General features: G+C 45.0%; 1 protein-coding gene across 2 annotated transcripts in view; it reads left to right on the forward strand.

Moving 5' to 3' along the window:
- Positions 1–21,592, forward strand: part of MYOF (myoferlin) — a 178,190-nt gene that overhangs the window by 132,022 nt on the left and 24,576 nt on the right. For both annotated transcript variants that reach the window (XM_010379839.2, XM_010379846.2), the window contains 10 exons: positions 39–197; positions 315–413; positions 1,652–1,813; positions 3,830–3,995; positions 7,413–7,489; positions 11,263–11,274; positions 13,509–13,607; positions 15,441–15,566; positions 17,463–17,618; positions 18,057–18,148. In XM_010379839.2, the coding sequence (XP_010378141.2) occupies positions 39–197; positions 315–413; positions 1,652–1,813; positions 3,830–3,995; positions 7,413–7,489; positions 11,263–11,274; positions 13,509–13,607; positions 15,441–15,566; positions 17,463–17,618; positions 18,057–18,148 (1,148 nt within the window). The remainder of the gene's footprint in view (positions 1–38; positions 198–314; positions 414–1,651; positions 1,814–3,829; positions 3,996–7,412; positions 7,490–11,262; positions 11,275–13,508; positions 13,608–15,440; positions 15,567–17,462; positions 17,619–18,056; positions 18,149–21,592) is intronic.

Here is a 21,592-nt window from a genome sequence, read left to right on the forward strand (position 1 = left end):
GAATGTTGGGGAATTTAAGGATCACTTTGTTTCTCTAGGGCAAAGATGAATTTTTAGGACGAAGCATTTTCTCTCCTCTGGTGAAACTGAACTCAGAAATGGACATCACACCCAAACTTCTGTGGCACCCAGTAATGAATGGAGACAAAGCCTGCGGGGAAGTTCTTGTAACTGCAGAGCTGATTCTGAGGGGCAAGGTACATCGCTGTGTTCTTCCTCATGTATTCTGTCAACTGCTTAAAGTGCGTGTTAATTCTAGGCACTGTTTGCTCGAACTAAAGCGAGCCATTGACATACCCATGTTTGTTTCACAGGATGGCTCCAACCTTCCCATTCTTCCCCCTCAAAGGGCGCCAAATCTATACATGGTCCCCCAGGGGATCAGGCCTGTGGTCCAGCTCACTGCCATTGAGGTATGCTGCTCCTCACATGTTACTCATCAAATCAAACAGATGTGACTGCAGAGCAGGAATCTTCTGTATAGAAAATAGAATCCTGCTGCGTATTTTCTTGCTATCTCCAACTTCCTTTACAACTTGTCCAAAAACTGGAGATATTCATGGGAGTAGAAGGCTTGCTGAGGCAACCAGGAGAGGTCAATTCTAACATTCCTGAGGGCATCTAAACTCCGCATTTACTGGGAGCCAGCAGGTTTCTGAGTTTTTCAGGTCAACTGGAGAACTGGGAGAGGGAAGATGGACCAGAAGGGAATGACAGTGTATATGCCAAGAGATGGGGGCATGGCAGGGAGGCAGAGATGGAAGTTGAATGGGAGCAGTGAGCAATGTTAGCAATGTTGACATGTCAGATACAAGCTGATGACCTCAACCAGGTGGCTTGATAGACAGTGTCTGGCCCACTCTCAAGACTTTCCCCTGTCCAGTCAAGCAGCTGTTAACACCCAACATTTCCCTTTTCTGGCTGTCTTGCTAAGAGTTCTCAAAGGCTGAAGCTATCACTTCGAAATGCTTGCATGTCAGACACCGTGTTAAGAAGTTTACAGGTGGGCTGGATGCAGTGGCTCCTGCCTGTAATTCCAGCACTTTGGGAGGCCAAGGCAGGCAGCCTTGAAGTCAGGAGTTCGAGGCCAGCCTGGCCAACATGGTGAAACCCTGCCTCTACTAAAAATACAAAAATTAGCTAGGCATGGTGGCACACACCTGTAATCCCAGCTACTTGGGAGGCTGAGACACGAAAATCACTTGAACTCAGGGTAGGGTAGAGGTTGCAGTGAGCCTAGTTCGTACTATTGCACTCCAGCCTGGGTGACAGAGTGAGACTCTGTCTCAAAAAAGAAAAAACAAAGAAGTTTATAGGTGATCATCAGAATAACCCCATGACAGATAATACAATCAGTCTTGTTTGTAGATGAGACATAGAGAGGTGAGTTACCTTGTCAGCGCTGACACAGCTACTAGATGGCACAGCCAGGATTTGATTCCTATACTCTTAACTGCATTGCTTTTTTAGGGGCTCAGGCAGGAGAAAGAAAGGGGCAAAACCACTTTCTTTGCATGACCTACAAGCTTACAAGGATAATGTTCAAATTAATCGTGAAGACTTTGCCAGTAATTAAGACAGAATTTTTACTTTTGAGTGTTATTTTTAAAGTGCTGGGTTACCTTCTCCTCTCTTTAAATTGTTTTCTTAGATTCTAGCTTGGGGCTTAAGAAATATGAAAAACTTCCAGATGGCTTCTATCACATCCCCCAGTCTTGTTGTGGAGTGTGGAGGAGAAAGGGTGGAATCAGTGGTGATCAAAAACCTTAAGAAGACACCCAACTTTCTAAGTTCTGTTCTCTTCATGAAAGTGGTACAGTATCGATTTTCTGTAATCACCCATGTGCGTTGAAATATGAAAGTATGTGCCTCACACACACATGCAAACACACAGAGTTTATTTCCAAAATCTGACAAATACAAAAACCCTGCCTTATATTCAGCTTGTCAATGACTTTTTTCCCCTTAAATTCTCGCACTGTGGCAATGCTTTCTTAAAGCTTCAAAGCAACTCCAGTGGCACAGAAATATCTGTGAGCAATATTTATTTATTTATCTGGTAAACTTTCCATCTATTCGGCTATCTATTACAGGCTGTTGATCAACCCCGTGAAGGCAGAATATTAACCCCCAGTCATGCATGGACCAGATATACCATCCCCTTCCCCTACGCCACAGCTGTGCATGCACCAGAACCCTCCGGATAAGGACTGTCTGAGGAAGGGGCGGCTGTGGGGGAAGGTGTATGGGGTGATAGGGCCATGACCCTGGCAGCCCGTAACTGTGCCCCACCTCCAGGTGCCCCTGGGATGGCACCTTTTTTGGTCCATTGAGGCTATCCTCTGGTTGTTAAAGATGTGAGAACATCGGATCCAGTTCACAGCATCACAGACCCCATAATACCTTGGGCAGGAAGAGGTCACCTAGTCTTTCCATTTTTAAAGAAGTTAATTTCTTAACTTTTACAAAAAACAATTTCTTTTTTACTCTATTATATAAATAGGTGAAATAAAGACAGTTCCTTACCTTGAAGTGTTGGAAGACCTAGAACAATCCCATTCCTTTCCCTACCTGAGTTGTTTTCCTGACCTTGATGTCTCCAATACAGTGCTCTTGAACTCTAGGGTCATGTGCTCTCATTTTACAGAGGAGGAAACTGAGGCCTAAAGAGGGGAAATGATTTATCCAGTGTCATAGTGTTAGGCCATGCCTTCTATATCGCAGTGACTGTGTCCTAACTACAGTGACAGCTGCAGCGCAGGGCTTGGTGCATTCTTACTCAGTACACCTCGTCTTTAATCCTGCGGGGTGAACATTTTCACCTCTCTTATGCCCACTTTGGGGAAAACCAAGAGGTAATGAATTTACACAAGGGGACATCGCTAGCAAGTGAGTGGCCAGAGTTTGCACATAGGTCCCTCCAACCCCAAAGCCCATGTTTTCCTCCCTATCATGTGACAGTGAGTTGCCAGGATGCTTCCAGCCAGGGTCCCAAAGTGGTTGCCCCTGGGCCACTCCCCTATCCTTGTCTACTCCCCACACCTCCCCCACCTTCCAAGTTCTAGTCTAGAATCTAGCCTTGGTCAGCGGAGAAGAGAAAAACCACTCAGGTGACCCCAGCTTCTACTCCTGTGTGAAGCCAGAGATAGAAGTTCACCTGAACCACATACCAAATGGGCCCCCAGGTCAGCTCATGATTCCCCAATCAGGCATTGTCACCAAAGCCACCAAACTCCATGAGAGGGAGCTGGGGGAGTCGAGGAAAAAGTAGCAATCCATTTCTGCATGGAATTTCCAGGGCGAAAAGAGTCTCAGCCACAGTTATTTCCCTTCGAAGTTCAGTTTTGTCTTGACCATTTCTAAAGTCTGCTCAGAACTTGGCTAGTAGATGACCAAAGCCCTGGGCTTGTTAGCCTTGCACATGTCCCCTCCCAGGAAGCAGAGCACAGGGAAGAGTACAGGGCAGTGACAGAGTAACGAGCATGGGTCAGTGATTCCACACTTACAGGACGCAGCATGGGCCAGGTACTATTCTAAGTACTCTTCACATAGAATTCAACAATTTTACTATTACTCATGAAATAATGGGGGCATGGAAGGGTTAGCCAGGTGGTTCATGGTGGCAGTGCCAGGATTTGACCCAGGCAGTCTGGCTGACAGCTCACACTCTTAAGCACTGAGCTCCTTGCCTAGCACATGAGTAACTATTGTGAGTCCTCTGGGCTATGTGGCAGAGAGAATCTGGACTGGTCCGTCAGGGGAATTTTTTTCAAAGCTGCCCTTGTCTGGTCTTGTAAAGAGAAATGAAACCTACCTTTATGACCCCCAGTTCTTGCCCAAGGAGGAATTGTACATGCCCCCGCTGGTGATCAAGGTCATCGACCACAGGCAGTTTGGGCGGAAGCCTGTTGTCGGCCAGTGCACCATCGAGCGCCTGGACCGCTTTCGCTGCGACCCATATGCAGGGAAAGAGGACATCGTCCCACAGCTCAAAGGTAACGTGCAAGTCTGTGCGGAAGTCTAGGGGCTTTTCATGCATAACTCTGATGTACTCTTTACAAACGTTCTCAAGGTAAGTCCTGGATTCATTGGCTACATTTTACAGATGAGCAAACTGTGTGAGTTGCAGTGTGTTATGTCACTTTCCTGAGGTTCTATCATTTGTAAGTGGTAGAACTGGGCTGGAATCTCAGCCTCGTTTTAGGGGTGGGTGGTGTGCTCCAGGGATTCCTCTCTGAAGCGTCCTGCTCCTGGGTGAATGTAAGACTTCTTTTGAGGAAGTGTTAAGTGCTCATGAATATTCCCTATTTACTTTTCTTTTTATTTATTTATTTATTTATTTATTTATTTATTTATTATTATACTTTAAGTTCTAGGGTACATGTGCATAACACAGCAGTCTGCGATCTAACCCTATTTACTTTTCAACAAGCAGCTAGCAAAGCAGGGAGAGCTGTTCCCACATCAGTGATGGGGATGAAGTCATTTCCTCCACCTTTTGCTGAATGGTTAGGAAGCACTCATTGACTGCCACGTGCTTTTCTAGATATCTGGGGACAGTGGGGACCAAGACAGCCATGTTCCCCTCTCACAAAGCAAGAGTCCAGCAGGGAAGGCAAACGAGGAAGTGTGCAGTTGCAGTCCAGTGTGATAAATACCTTGATGGGGAAAACAGGAAGCTCCCTGACCCCATGACGATTGAGAGAGGAGGAGATTTTATTTCAGATTGCTTTCCATCTGTTGGCCTACCTCATTATCACATATCATTAATATGTAAATGACAGAGCAGGGCATAATACTTACTTTAGATTTCCATAATAAATGATAGCTAGTGATACAGCATTTTGCAATTACCCATTCAATAGTTACTTGCTTTTAGCTTACCATGTGCTAGGGACTGTGTTAGGGGCTGGGGGCTATATTGCATCAGTGCAAGACATCCCAGGGCCCCTGGCCTCATAAATTAAACACCGTGGGAGGGCTGGAACAGCCTCATTCAGCTGATCTTTGGTGGCTTCAAGACTGAAGCAGATGTCTTCTATTTAAGCAGCTGTGTCACTAACTGGTTCTATTAAAACTTTCATAAGGGTTGGTATTGATTTTACAGAGCCTCTGAAACTCATCTGCTATGTAGGTGTGAGCATCCTGGATCCCTGATTCAGAGAAGAGGGAGAAAATCCAGTCACATTTAAGCAAAACTCTACATGTGCTTATCAAGAAATGTCCCATGTAAAACATTTTATGCTGAATTGATGGTGCCTAAAATAGCAGCATTTTTTATAACAACAAGGATTGTTGTAATTGCAGAAATTGTTTCATTTTAAGGTTACTAAATGGAGAGAAACCACTTTCCTGGCTTTTTTTTTTTCTTACTGTTTTCATGAGAGAAGGTTTTTTGGTCCAAATACGTGAAATCATCCAGAGGGTACAAATGCTACACACTTTCTCTGGCCCTAGAATCACTTACGTGGATCTGTTTGTGTCTATTGCTCAGGGGTGGGCTAGGTCCAGGGCAGACATAGCCTGGCTAGTGATTCTACGTAATCAATGTAGAGTGTGGTCAAGGTTTCAGAGAGCCCCAGAAAAGGAAAATCTGGTCCTTTCATAAAACCAATGAGAGGTTAATGGCCTCATGTTGGAAGTGCACAGAATACCATTCTCCTGTCCCTTGGGCTTTATTTTCATGAGGAGGGTGAAGTGGAGAACTGATCCTCTAGGAAAGAACTTGGGTTCAGTGTGTTCCTGTGTCCCTGCCCTCTGGTTGTCTTGTTCTGTACTGTTGCAGTTGTCAGGATCTGCAGGGGAGACTATCTTGGAAGTGTAGAGACTGCTTACAGGTCTAGGGATGCCACATAGATCTAAAACTACCTCACACAGTAACTGATAGATCACAGATGCTCAGGAAATGTCAGTCTCCCCTCCTCCCCAGTATCCCCCTGATGGTTACTCCAGGCTCTGGTGTGGTGGTTAAAACACAAGCTTTGGAGTCAGCCAGACCTGGGTTACTTACTCCCCAACTTGCCACTAATTGTTTCACCTGAAGCAAGTGACTTGCTTGCTCTTAGCTTCAGTTTGTTTTAAAATTTTTAAAACGGGGAAAATGGCACATATTCTACAGGATTATTGAGGTATGAAATGAGATCATGTAAGTAAAGTGTTTAGCTCAGTGCCCAGCACATGGTAAGTACCAAAAAAGGTTTCTTGCCTCTCCTCCTTTATGTCCTGTATGTCACTTGCCAGAGTGGGTTAAACAGAAAGTTCTATTGGCTTGGCAGAGTTTGTTCTGTCTGGGTTCTGGCCTCCTGTTAAATGTCTTCCTGTTCGATGCTTCTTCAATAAATGGAGATGTACCTCTCATCCTATCCCCACCCCAGGGTGAGGCTTTGGTACCCCCGCTTTAGCTGAATCAAATGTAGTAAGCCCAGGGACGACTACTGAGTCCATGCTCTAACCCCCAAATCCTGAGTCACAGATAGTTTGGGAATTGTATATAAAGTCAGGGCACATGTCTTCTCCCTCTATATACGCTGTTGAGAATAAGGGCTGAATAAGCCAGTGCAACCTCAGACCTGAAATATAAAACAATCCACCCTGCTTTTCTTTTCCTTTCCTTTCTCTTCTTCTTTTTTTTTTTTTGATTTAAGTTCTGGGATACATGTGCAGAACGTGCCACAGTGGTTTGCTGCACCCATTAACCTGTCATCCACATTAGATATTTCTCCTAATGCTATCCTTCCCCTAGCCTCTCACCCCTCCTTTCCCTTCTTTTTCTTATTTTTCTCTTATTTATTTTCTGTGTTTTAGGAACAAATTTCAAGAAAAGAAGACTCCTTCAGATGTAGGCTGTCTGTATGTTCTCACTTATAAGTAGGAGCTAAGCTATGGGAACACAAAGGCATACACAATGGTATAATGGACATTGGAGACTCAGAAGGGGGAGGGGGATAAAAAGCTGCATATTGGGCACAATGTACACTACTCAGGTGACAGGTGCACTACAATCTCAGAATTCTCCACTATATAATTCATCTGTGTAACCAAAAGCCTCTTGTACCCCAAAAGCTATTGAAATAAAAAATAGCTCCCCACCCCTACTCCTGCACCCTCTAAAGACATATATTGACACAATTCTTTTCTGAGCACTTTCTGTATAGGCACTGGACTAATTATCTAAAACAAAACAGTATGGACATATCCCCTAGAAAATGTCTAAAACCATATTATATTTGGGGAAATGTGATGGATTGTTGGGTTATTTTCTACATTCAGGAGTTGCCCTCCCTATTCCATAAGTCTCATCCAAGAATAAACTCTACCATCCACCCTATAGCTGTCAAACTTGAACTTGGAGTAGAATGTTCGCCACTATATTTCTCTAAGTATCTTAAATTAAAAAAGTATTTGTCTTGCAGCCTCCCTTCTGTCTGCCCCACTATGCCGGGACATCGTTATCGAAATGGAAGACACCAAACCATTACTGGCTTCTAAGGTAGGCTTCAGAGCTCATCATTGGATGCTGTCAGTTTTATCTTCCAGATGTCTAAGCATTTGGTGAATTCAGTCAAACAACAATTTGTTGCAATTATAATCATCAGCCAATCCATTTATTGAAGACTGAGTACAGACAAGAGTCTAAATCTTGCGCTCATCAACAGTTATGACACTGTATAGACTAGTAGTCCTCAACCCTCACTAATACGTCACTCAGAATACTTAAAATAAAACCCATGCCCAGGCCCCACCTCCCAAGAGGGAGAGGGACCTAGACATCAGTATGTTTTTAAATCTCCTCGAATGATTTTAATATGCGGGCACGTCTGAGAACCACAGGTGTAGACAGTCTGAGAAAGATCATTTGCTAGAAAGCGAAGTGTCAGAAGCAAATTTATAGCATTGCAACATTCAGATCAGAGATAACATGCAACACGCCAGATTCTTCCCCCTACATAAAGCAGAAGTGTTTCAAAATTTCTAATGACCGTATTTATCAGTATATGGGACACCCAGGTTTTTATATTCACTGTCGTTTTGAAGTGAAGAAATTGGTTGAAATATTCACTCAGGGCCCTATTTTAAAATTAACTATTCCAGCCACTTCTACATGAAGGAATGGGGGAAAAAGTCTCAGCCCAGAAAAAAAGAAAACACCAAATATCTCCCTGTTTCTCTTGGCATCTATGATGAACATTCACAGCGTGTTTTAATGTGCAAACTAGCCCAAAAATGCACATGATTGCACTTTAATATGTTATGTCCATAAACAGTGCCTTTAAAAAAATCTACTTCCTTCCCACTGCATTAAACTCACTAACAACTGGACCGTATAAAATATAGTCTCCACAGCCAGCACTGTGCAGGAGTGTGTTTGATTCTACTTCTGGGAATCCTACGTAGTCACAAATGACAATATCAAATTTCCAATCCCATAGGCCAAAACTACTGTGATCACTTTGTAAACCACCCCAAATATCCCTAATAATATGCCTAGTAGCCCTGGCAGAAGTTAATATACTTAAGATCTTTTCTGTAGATTTTTACAACTACTCTAGAAAAAGACAGTTTAAGATCTTGCTGTATAATCTGCCTCCAGGTTTGCCATCTCTTATCGTCAGTCAATTCTTATTACATGCCTTCAGTGTACTCAGTAGCCCTAAGTACAACTGAGGAACAGGAGAAGAATAAAGTCAAAATCTATGCCAGTATTTTCATTCATTTCTTAACCATAGTTAGGAAATGTGACTATGTTACTGTAGCAACACTTTATGAAAGTTCAGTTTACATCATAGAATTAAACATTGCAACATAGCAGGATTGGGGATGGTAGTATCAGTCATTCCCACTGTATTGTAAATTGCTTTAATCCGCCTGCTCTCCTAATATCTAGTTGAGGTACGCTGTGTTGATAAGAAAGGCTGGTTGAAATCTCTAAAAATCTGAGTCCACTTGTTCATCAAAGTAGACATGGCACATCTGTACAAACATGGCACATCTGTACAATGTCAAATAAACAAAGTTGTACTTTGAAAGCCAATAACAAGCTTGCGGATGTCCTGTATTACATGTATATGTAATGTACATGTAATGCACATGTATTACCACTTAATCCAGGCCTTGTGTCTGGGTAAATGGAGGGAATGCCTTAAAAATAACTATGCTGTTGCTGGGAGCTGGAGGCTGTGTCTTTGAGTGACAGTGTCACACTCCGGAAACTCATGGCATTACTCTGTGATGTCCATGGGAATTCTTAACAAATGGACTGAGCACTATCACAAGAAAAGTGAGAAATAAGTCTTTGGGGAAAATTGGTCAAGTGCTAGCCAAATAACATGGACATGCGTACATGGCCATCTCAACAATTACCTTCCAATTCCAGTGCTTAAGCAGTATGTCAACAGCACTCAGCAAAATGGCTTCTCCAGCGACAGTGCATGTATGTATGGTAAACAAATGCATGAGGCTGCCTGGGGCTGTGGGACCTTGGCCTAAAGACTTGAATTATTCTTACAACTCTTTCTATTAGTAGATTTTGGAGTGAAAAGTGATCTTTAAACAAACGTGATTGTTTTAAGCCTAAAAGAAGAATCTGTGCAGCACACCAACATGGCACAAATATACATATGTAACAAACCTGCACGTTATGCACATGTACCCTAGAACTTAAAGTATAATAAAAAAAAAAAAGAAGAATCTTCTGTGCCATTTAATTATTTGATTCCCATTGCAAGTTTATTATTAGATATAATAAAGCAAGTCACATCAGTTGCTTCTATTACCTTTCCACATGAACTAATGATCATGTAGGCATGAATAAATTATCCCATACTAATGCTAAAGTTTAAAATCAGCAACTTGTCTTAAATAATGCCTTTTAGGCTGGACATGGTGGCTCATGCCTGTAATTCCAGCACTCTGGGAGGCTGGATCACCTGAGGTCAGGAGTTTGTGACCAGCCTGGCCAACATGGTGAAACCCTGTCTCTACTAAAAATACAAAAAATTAGCCGGGCGTGGTGGTGGGCACCTGTAATCCCAGCTACTTGGGAAGTTGAGGCAGGAGAATCACTTGAACCTGGGAGGCAGAGGTTGCAGGGAGCCAAGATCATGCCGTTGCACTCTAGCCTGGGCAACAAGAGCAAAACTTAGTCTAAAAAAAAAAAAGTCTTTTAAATCATGAACTGTTATTTTCCTTGAAATGGTTTGAATTGTGAACAAACGCATTCTAAAAATCTGATTTCGGGAACCATTGAGAATGTAAGAGTACTTTGGAAATAAAATCACTCTCTCCAAAATCTCAATTCAGCTGTGATGATCTAACCCTTAAATCTTGCTTTGATATGAATCTAATAGAAAGAATTGCCTATCTGTCCCTCTGCCTCTCTTGGCAATTCCATTGTGCTGAACAAAAATCAATCCAGAAAATACCAAGGGGCACCTACGGAAGCAGCCCCATGGCCTCTCACATGATGGCAGCTGGAGGAAGACCCTTTAGGATGAACATAAAGTTAGGATCTCAGAAAAGGGTCTAGGCAGCATGTCTTCGAACTGCCACTGAGGACCAGCTTGGCTAATGCCCCAAAAGATACCAGGACCACATTCAGGCCCCGCTTCCCAGTTCATTCTCTCATCTCCTGGATGGGCCCTAGATCAGGGTGGGTTCTCTATGAAAAAAATCACGTGAAAGGATTTGGCCAATGGGAAACTTCACATCCTCATATTAGAGCAGCTTTGATGGATGAGTATTTATTTGGTGCTGTAACATAGGCATGGCGGAGGGGGTACCTACGCGATAACATTGCAGTCAAACATATCTTGTGACAGGACAGTTTTTTGTGGGGAGGAGAATTACACCAAGTTTGGAGATATATTTTAGGAACTAAACGGAATGTAAGGTCTGGAGCAGGGGGATGAGCAGCTCCATACCCTGCTCCTGTGTGAGCTGTGAAATGTCTAACTCCATCGAAAACATGAGACGGCGGGGCAGAGAAGGGGCTATTTCCAAACCTTTCATTGTAATACTGTGTGTAACCTTTTGCGTATTTTCAGAAAAGAAACCAGTAAGGTGGGTTCAGCTGTGGGCTCATCTTGACTTAGAAAAATTTAAATAATTTAAATAACTCATCAAAATGTTGATAATATAAGGCATGCATGAATAATAATTTTTCCTTCTTTCTTTCTCTTTAAACCTCATGTTCCTGGGGTCTCCATATCTGTGTGACCTGTTATATGGTTCGCCCTCTTCCTGACCCGACATGGTCATGAGCAGCTGACAGAAAAGGTAACTATGGTATACATTTTGCCACATTTAAGATTCATGGACCGGGCGTGGTGGCTCACGCCTGTAATCCCAGAACTTTGGGAGGCCGAGGTGGGCAGATCATCTGAGGTCAGGAGTTCAAGACCAGCCTGACCAACATAAAGAAACCCCATCTCTACTAAAAATACAAAATTAGCCGGGCATGGTAGTGCATGCCTGTAATCCCAGCTACTCAGGAGGCTGAGGCAGGAGAATCGCTTGAACCCGGGAGGCGGAGGTTGCGGTGAGCTGAGATCACACCATTGCACTTCAGCCTGGGCTTGAAACTCCATCTCAAAAAAAAAAAAAAAGATTCATGTATTTTCTGCCCAGATTTTTTATGGGAATAGTTTTTTCTAAATCTAGGGGGGCCAGGCACAGTCGCTCACTCCTATAATCCCAGCACTTTGGGAGGCTGAAACAGGCAGATCACTTGAGGCTAGGAGTTTGAGATCAGCCTGGCCAACACACGAAACCCTGTCTCTACTGAAAATACAAACATTCACCAGGCGTGGTGGTGGGTGCTTGTAATCCCAGCTTTTCAGGAGGCTGAGGCACAAGAATCGCTTGAACCTAGGAGGTGGAGGTTGCAATGCAATGAGCTGAGATTGCACCACTGTACTCCAGCCTGGGCAACAGAGCGAGACTGTGTGTCAAAATTTAAAAAAAGAGCTAAATCCATGGGTAGGTTGCTGACCCATAAAGGGGAAGTAATTCTGTGTAAGTATGTGTAACACACACGCATCACACACACACACACACATAAATAAGAAGCATATAATATAATATATAATATAACACAAATAAGAAGTAGCTTTTCAAGGCTGGGCGCGGTGGCTCATGCCCATAATCCCAGCACTTTGGGAGGCCGAGGCGGGCGGATTACGAGGTCAGGAGTTTGAGACCAGCTGGCCAATATGATGAAACCCCATCTCTACTGAAAATACAAAAAGTAGCTGGGTATGATGGCACATGCCTGTAGTCCCAGCTACTCAGGAGGCTGAGGCAGGAGAATCTCTTGAACCCAGAAGGCAGAGCTTGCAGTGAGCTGAGATCATGCCACTGCACTCCAGCCTGGGCAACAGAGTGAGACTCCATCTCAAAAAAATAAAAATGAAAAGAAGTAGCCTTTCTTGTCCCTTCTTCCTTTCCCCCAAGAGGCACTATTGCAGGTGGCTTTCTGTGTTTTTTTGTTTGTTTTTGTTTTGGCGTTACTATTTCCAAGGTAGGTTAAAATAAGCAATGGTTGGGTCTGATAAGAATCTATTCTTGTTATAAATCTGAGCGGGAGAGGCCTTCTATATAGTTTGACAATATTCCACAAGTGACTCTGACATGCTGTCCCTTCTGTCCAACCAAGAACCACCCATTGAAACTGGAGATTCCCAACACCGTCTCCACATTGGACTCTCCTGGGGAACTTCTGAAAGCTTATTGGATGCCCTGGTCTCACCCCCGACTGATTGCACCAGAATCTCCTAGGATAGGTCGGGAGCCCTGGTCTAACTGAACCATCATGCCTCCCTTCCTTTCATTTCAAGTTTTATAATTTTCAAAGCTCTTTCTCCTAAAGATCCCCTATGATTTCCAGAACAACTTTTGGAGGTACATGGAGGCAGGTGGATGAAGGCAGCATGTGAATGCTTTGTCCATTGTATTATTATTCCATTCAGTGGATGAAGAAATTGATGCTCAGAGATGTTAAACAACTTGCCCAAGCCGGTACAGCTTGTAACTTAAGGGTATGGCTTGTAACATAAAGGAAGGAACTTATTAAAACCAGTTTTTCCAATTTTTAGCTAGTGAGTATTGTATTACAAGCCATTACTGGCTAAAAGGGCTAAGAAAATGAGATAGTAGAAAACATATATTGGAGGTTTTCTTTAAATTTATATGTACATGTAAATATCAAGTTAACAGAATAAAAACATAAAAACCAACAAATTAATAGATTGTGTCTAAAGGACATAAGAACATTATCTAGTATGACTGTAGCCAAACACATTTCATTGACCAAGAATGGTCATTTCACCTCTAGCTTCCGAGTAGAAGAATCGTGAAGGCTTTGTCTATTATGCATGTAAACAAAAGTCATATAATCTCACCTATAACAGGGTCAGAAGAACCTATTTCCTAACTATTAAATATGCATTTTCCTTTATAGATTGGAAGTCCAGGACATCACTAAAGATTTTTCCATTTTGACATGTCTTTAGGAGGAAGAAATCATGGACTGGTGGAGTAAATTTTATGCTTCCTCAGGGGAACATGAAAAATGCGGACAGTATATTCAGAAAGGCTATTCCAAGCTCAAGGTACCTGGATCTATGCTGCTGTGGGTGGAGAATCGACATCCTTTAAAACTGGCCACAGGCAGAGCTCAGAGGATGACTAAAAGGTCCCTTGGGTGGGTGCTAATGAGCAGGGGCCAGGAAAACCTCTGTCTTCCCAGAGAGCCCTCTCGCACGAGTTTTGGCTTTGCCAAGATTCCAGGGACTTGAGGACAGCTATTGAGTTATGGTTACGTGCCTGCCACGTTGGGGCTCGGAGGTATCTGGCAGACAGTTGGGAATGGGCTGGCACCACGCTAATTAAGCCATGATGATCCAGTTTGACTCAGGGAAACCCAGAAGTCATAGTGCTATTTGCAGAATGACACAAGATGTCAACATGCTTCATTGTGTACTTTGAACAGGGATTGGTTTCACGAGCTGAAAAGTTGAATCTGTCACATGTATGCAGCATAAAATCACAGCCATGAGAACATGCATACGGGAGGAAGACAAGCGACTGAGCTAGGCATGGCTGACTAGCTCTGAGCTTTCTGTTCATGTTTTGAATTTTCTAATTCTTCGTTCAGTTTTCAGCCTGTAGGGTACTCAAGTAGAAGCAGTGCTAAAGTTTTCAGAACAATGTATATGAGAAAAAAAAACTTTAGAATGAGAAATATATGGTCATTGAAATAATTTTCCCCATCAAAGCAAAAATCCACACCTTTCATGTTATTGTCATAACCTCTCAGTGTAGCCTAAGAAATACTAGCATGTAAATAACCATTAATTCAGAAAAATGATCCAACGGGGCTGAAGGATCAGCCTCATACTCCATCTCCATAAATCAACTCCCTCTTCCTTCCTGGCTGCCTATATAGCTCCTGCTGCGGGCCTTGGCCTTCCCTTGTCCCTTCCCTCCTTCCTCCCTTCCCCTCAAAAAAAGAGTCCCTCCCTCCCCAACAAACTAAAAGATCCAAGAAACTTCCTTCTCTCCTTCCTTCCCTCCTCCCTTCCCTTCCCCTCCCCCTCCCCTCCCCTCCCCGCCTTCTCTTCCTGCCTTCTCCCCTCCCCTCCCCGCCTTCTCTTCCTGCCTTCGCTTCCCTTCTTCCTGCCTCCCTTCCTTCCCTCCCTTCCTCCTTTTCTCCTTTCTTCCTTCCTTCTCCTCCTTCCTCCTCTTCTTGCTTTTTAAATTGGGAAATAATTTACACAAAATAAAGTGATCCATTCAACAAGTTGTGATTATTGTATATACCCTGTGTGAACCACCACCCAAAACAAGACAGAGAATATTCCCATTCCCACAGAAAACTTCCCCGTGTCCCTTTCCAGTCAATTTTCCACTATCCTCATCCCTCCTAGGAGGAACTGATTGGATTTCTCTCACCACAAACTGATTTTGCCTGATTTTGCACTTGCTCTAAATGGACTCGTATGATTTATGTTTTGTGTGTCTGGCCACTTTAGCCCTACGTTGCAGTTTTGAGACTCATCATGTGGTTGTGTGTATTCATGGTGGGTCCCTTGTCATTGCTGAGTAGTGTTCCATTGTGTGGATATGCCACAAGTTGTTTTTCCAGTCTCCTGATAATGAAGTTGCTGTGAACATTCTTCTAGCATGTGTATGTGTTTTCACTTCTCATCAGTAAATGCCTAGGAGTGCAATCTCTGGATCATAGAATAGGTGGCTACTTAACTCCATAAGAAACTACCAGACATTTTCCAAAGTGGTTGTATCCGTCTACACTCCCGCCAGCGACGTGGGAGTTCCGGTTGCCCCCTCCACAACCTCATGCCCACTTGATACTGTCAGCCCTTTTGATTTTAGACCTTACCTGCATTTTAATAAGAAGTTAAGACTCTGTTGGTGGTTTTCAGATATATAATTGCGAACTGGAAAATGTAGCAGAATTTGAGGGCCTGACAGACTTCTCAGATACATTCAAGTTATACCGAGGCAAGTCGGATGAGAATGAAGATCCTTCTGTGGTCGGAGAGTTTAAGGTGAGTAAGATGTGTGTGTTGGTCCTGTTTAAAATCCACCTTCATTTTCTGTATAGGCCTAGGATAAAGCACAATCAGGGTCTGGGGAGGGGCATGTCCTGCAGCCTCTGAGGGATGCTGGAAGGTACCAGAAAGGAAAAGGGGAAGGAGGAGCCAGAGCACTCTGAGCTGTCTTCGCATCTCCTCCTGCCTCCCTGCTCATGCCAAGCAGCCTTGAATCCTAAGATGCAGTCTCTGCAAGATCTAGTTCCTCTCCTCATCCTACTGCCCCTACCATGCTTTCAGCAGGATCCTTGTGACAACTTCTCACTTGACAGCCCTCGTCACCTTTCTCATCACACACCTCTCCAGCCTCCATGCAACCAAATCTGATCTTCTCTCTGGACTACTGAAAGGCTTTGCTTGGGTTTCCACAGGCAAGTCGCAACTCCTTCCAAAGGCAGAGCCAGTCTTTCCCAAGCTACATGGTCCCCTGCCTCCCTCCCCCTCACACACTCCACCCTCCTGCCTGGGAGAGCCTTGCCCAAGCCCCGGACACACCTTGTCCTCTCACAAGTCGGAGACTTGGGACAGGCTCTTCTTCCTTCCCTGGATGCCCTTTCTACCCCCTTTGTGGTCTGACAAAGTCCTACTCATTCTTTTAAGCACCAGCTCAAATGTCACTCTCTTTGTCAAGTGTTCCCTGATTGCTTCGGGCAGTGTGACTCACTCCTGCTCTGGGCTCCCACAGGTCTGGGTTCATGCCTTCATGAAAGCATCTTACACATGGAAAGTATCTGCAGTTATAATTGCCCCTCCCTGCAACCACGCTTGGCAAAGTCATGGCAGATGTGCTGCTGCTTCTTCTTAATCCTTTGCCTGTAGCAGACATTGCTAAGGGACCAGAGGATGATGCCCAATGCATGGTCTCAAATCCTTCTCAGTACAGCCTCCCACCAAGCAATCACAAATGGCACAAGAGCCAACCCTACTGACCACCGCTGTGCCAGATGAGAGTCCTTGAGTTCTTTTGTGGGTCCCTAGTACCTGGCACAGAGTAGGTGCTTATTCCATGCCACTTGACTGAATGAAGACCGCTGGAACTAAGATCTGTATATTTCGAATCCAGCTTCAGTGCGTTCTCCTGGTTTCAGGGCAAAATATGTGGCCTCTCCAGCAGGTCTTGTTGGCTCACTCCTTCAAAATACAGTTTTTGTGCTCTTACTATATGCCTAGTCCTGTGTTAGGCCCTGGAGATAGGGTGATGAACGAGACCTCATGCCCCCCTCATCCATCTCTAGAAGCTCACCGTCTAGTGAAGGATCTAGACAATAAATAGATTATCTCAATGCAGAGGACAGGGCTGTGTCGGGGTGAGTGTGGGGTTGGATGAGAGCACCCAGAGAACATACCTGGCCCAGGAGCGGTCAGGGAGGTTTCCTGGAGGAAGTGACACCTTTCAGCTGAGATTTGAAAGTTATCACTTTTGAAACAGATTTGAAAGAAGTTTGCCTGGGAGTGGGAGGTGGAGTACAGAGGTGCTACAGGAAAAGGGGGATCACTGTTGGTATTTTGTTGGCTTTAAAATGTAATTATTGTTGTTCCTATCTTCAAAGAATGTGCAGGATTTCACTCTTTCTCACTACCACCTCGTCCATCACACTGGCCTGTGTTCTCCTCTTGACTCCCGATTTCTGCTGTGCTCTCTCTTCTCCCCTGTGAGCTCTCAAGTAATTACTTGAGAATCATTTCACTTTCCCTACTGGAAATATGCAAAGTGCAATATGCATTATTTCTTCCACAAAAGGCAGCCTTCCATCCCTCAATCCCACACCCCTGTGGGGGGAGGGGACTTCCTGGGAGCCCTCTATCTGGGCCACCCAGGGCCCTGTGAGTCCTTCTGTCTCTCCCTCATAGGGCTCCTTTCGGATCTACCCTCTGCCGGATGACCCCAGCGTGCCAGCCCCTCCCAGACAGTTTCGGGAATTACCTGACAGCGTCCCACAGGAATGCACGGTTAGGATTTACATTGTTCGAGGCTTAGAGCTCCAGCCCCAGGACAACAATGGCCTGGTAAGAGTTTGGGTGTGGGGCCTTCTCCTGTAGCAAGATAATTACAGTCATCAGCCACAATAATTGTCTTGTTCTTTCTTTCTGGGCGTCTGTTATCTCACTAGGGGAAAGATACTCCATCAAAACAATGTATTCGGGAGGATTGTCCCCATGGGGATTTATCTAAGAGCTTGCAGGGGCTTAAGGTCCCCTGGTTCATCCTTCTCATTTTACAGGTGTGAGCCAGGACTCCCCCCGCCACCACCCCTGCACCCACACAACTGGCTGCATGCCACCCAAAGGAGAGCACTGCTCCCTCGTCTTAGGCACAGGGGTGCCATGGCGGCCACCTTGTCATCAGCTGGGAGTGGGTGTGGAGGCTAGCTGAGTCTGTCCCTGAACTTGACTTCACCTTGTGTCCTATGATGATGTAACATCCCGTCTATTTTGTCCCCGCAGTGTGACCCTTACATAAAAATAACACTGGGCAAAAAAGTCATTGAAGACCGAGATCACTACATTCCCAACACTCTCAACCCAGTCTTTGGCAGGTAATGTGCATTCTTAAATGTTTTTCTGGCCTTCATTTCTCCACGGAACATGCATGCAGACTCTAATGTGTGTCCAACCTTGTCCTAGGCCCTGTGATTGTGAACTAGATAAACATTCTAGACAGGAGAACAGGTAATAAATTGATAAACCCAAAATAAAAGAATTTCACGGAAGTGAAGAAGCTTGGTTCTGATAGCTTGCAGGGTAGACAGGCAGCGTTCGTACTAGTGTTACAGGAGCACAGGCCAGTTGGAGTTTTTCCGGGGACCACCCTGTCACCTGGCTGTCTGCGGAGCTGTTTATATAAAACATCTCAAAAAAAAACTCACAACTCTGAGGTACCATTATTATTCCTATTTTATTTTATTTTTTTTAAATACGGAGTCTTGCTCTGTCACCCATGTTGGAGTGCACTGGCGTGATCTCAGTTCACTGCAACCTCCGCCTCTCAGGTTCAAGTGATTGTCCTGCCTCAGCCTCCCAAGTAGCTGGGATTACAGGCGTGTGCCACCACACCCAGGTAATTTTTGTGTTTTTAGTAAAGAAAGGATTTCACCATGTTGGCCAGGCTGGTCTCAAACTCCTAACCTCAAGTGATCCTCTCGCCTCAGCCTCCCAATGTGCTGGGATTACAGGCATGTGCCACTGTGCCTACCCCATCATTCCTATTTTATAACAGAGGAAACTGAGGCACAGAGAGATGCAGTGTTTAATATACTTAGCTGTTAAGAGTGAGGGCCGGGTGCAATGGCTCACACCTGTAATCCCAGCACTTTGGGAGTCTGAGGTGGGTGGATCACAAGGTCAGGAGTTCAATGCCAGTCTGGCCAACCTAGTGAAACCCCGTCTCTACAAACAAAACAAAAATTAGCTAGGTGTGGTGGCACGTGCCTGAAATCCCAGCTACTCAGGAGGCTGAGGCTGGAGAATTGCTTGAACCCAGGAGGTGGAGGTTGCAGTGAGCTGAGATCGCACCATTGCACTCCAGCCTGGGCAGCAGAGCTTCATCTTCAAAAAAAAAAAAAAAAAAAAGAGAAGCGTGAGGATTCGAACTCAGACCATCTGACCCCAGTGTCTTTGTGGCACACCACGGTCTGATTTCCATCTCCATGTCAAACTTATTAGCTGCTCAGGGCAGGGATTACCAACCCAACTGTACAGGTGAAGAAAACAGGGCTCCCAGAGCTCTATTAACAGGGGTGCTAGGGTAAGTGATAGAGCCGAGATTTAGCTAGAAATTCTGCTGACTCCAAGCCCCAGGCTTTTCCAGCCGCCTTGGTGATATTCCACATTTGTGACAAAGCCATCACCTGTAGAAAAATGTTCTCTGTCCGAGACGTTTGTGAAAATGATGTTTTGTTCTGAGAACCTTGCTGAGTGAGAGAATACTGTGTTCTTGTTTGCTGCATGGCGTATATTTTTATTTCTGGCTTTATTATGTTGCCCATACGCTTCTTTTCTTCTTGAGTTTGTTGGTTTGTAGCCTTATGGGTTCTTTCTCTGTCATGTGTCGCACACACATACCTGCGCACACACTCCCCCCGACCCCCCGCATGCTGCACACCCAAGGCCATGCGCCCGGGCCAGGGAATGGAAGTAATCCTCTGGCACCGCAATCTGATCGTTTTCCTTTTCTTCCACTGATCCAGCCCCGAGGTCTAGACAGGAAAAGGCACGCAGGGCAGGAAGAAGGGCTCCTGTGAGGGAGACAGGGAAGCAGAGAAAGCCAGCTTTGAAGGGAGAAAGGCAACCCTGTCTGAATTGCTCGTCTCAGAGGAGCCAGGCACAAGCTTAATTAAGTGGCAGGAAAAGTCTTGCTCGGAGGCACCCTGGAAGGAAGCGGTGCTGTCAGGCTCTGCTAGGCCAATTGCTGTCTGGCAGGTGGGCAGACTTCCCCTCATCCAGCAGGGTGGAGCCAAGGAGATGCCAGCTCTGCAGCCCCTCAGATGGCTCCGGTCCATGGCCTCGGTCTTAGCGGGTAGCTTTCTTCTCTGCAGAGACTCTTGGGGACTCTGGAACAGGAATTCAGAAAGGACCAACCTTTCCTATGTGCGTGGCCGTTACTCAGAGTCCTATCCATCATGGCAGATCGCCTTCGAAAGAATAGCAGTGTCTTCCGCAGGATATTAATTGATGTTCCAAGAAAAAAAATATATTCCTTAGTAAAACCAAGACACTTGGGTTTAAAAAGATTATAATTGCAGGACTTCTCAGAACCTTTAGTATGTCCAGAAGAACTGCAAAAGAAGCGGTTCTCAACTTTATTTGACTGAAGAATTCTTTCTCCCAGAGACCACATATGATTTGTTTCTTGGAACTTGGGATTGGAAATGTGCTGGTTTGGGGCACATGTGGGTAAGGCGCTTCATGTGTCATGACTCGAGCATCTTTTCTCACATCTGTTTTCTGCTCAAATGGATCAACATTCCTGGCTCTTTGGGCAGGAACCAGTCCACACACCAGAGTGCAAGGAGAAGGGGAGGAGGCAGAGAGGAGGGCTCTCACAGCTCCTTCAAGAGAATGTATTGAACACCTTCTCTGGGATGAGTCCCTCTGTGGACAGTGCAGATACAGAACCCAAAGCCCGCCCTCTAGTGCGCATTGCTCACCCACCACAGAAGCACTGTCTCACTCTTTATCTTCATCTCAGAAGTGTGTACATTTTAATGTGGGTTCTCTAGAAAAGCCTTAAAGAACTGGAGACGGCAGGGCACGGTGGCTCATGTCTGTAATCCCAGCACTTTGTGAGGCCGAGGTGGGCAGATCGCTAGGTCAGGAGATCGAGACCATCCTGGCTAACACGGTGAAACCCCGTCTCTACTAAAAATACAATAAATTAGTCAGGCGTGGTGGCGGGCACCTGTGGTCCCAGCTGCTAGGGAGGCTGAGGCAGGAGAATGGCATGAACTTGGGAGGCGGAGCTTGCAGTGAGCCGAGATCACGCAACTGCACTCCAGCCTAGGCAACAGGGTGAGGCTCTATCTCAAAAAAAAAAAAAAAAAAAAAAAGAACTGGAGCCAAGGGCAGACCCAGAGGGTCTGGGAGGAGAGGGGGAGCCTTCAGGGCACCCTGCATATCACACCCTATGGTAAATCGCACTCACTCTCCTCCCCTGTGCTTCTATGGGCTGAGTCAAAGATGTTCCATGGGGCAGTGGTCTCTATGAAGGCAGAGGAGGGAACCTAGCAGGGGCACAGTTTTGGAGGGTACTTGTGCCTTACTCATCTCTGAGCTGGGTAGAGGTGCTCTGGTGAACAGCTAATGGGCATGTGATGATAAAGTTAATAATATAATAACACATCATTATTATTATACTGGCATTGGAGCAATGCACTCATGCCAAATGCTCTCTAAATATTTCTTCACTTGACCCTTATAGCGACACGGATGGGAGGTGTTATTATCACCACTTTACAGATGAGAAAACTTAGCACAGAGAAGTT

Source organism: Rhinopithecus roxellana, chromosome 11, assembly GCF_007565055.1.
Source record: "Rhinopithecus roxellana isolate Shanxi Qingling chromosome 11, ASM756505v1, whole genome shotgun sequence".
NCBI classification, from domain to species: domain Eukaryota; kingdom Metazoa; phylum Chordata; class Mammalia; order Primates; family Cercopithecidae; genus Rhinopithecus; species Rhinopithecus roxellana.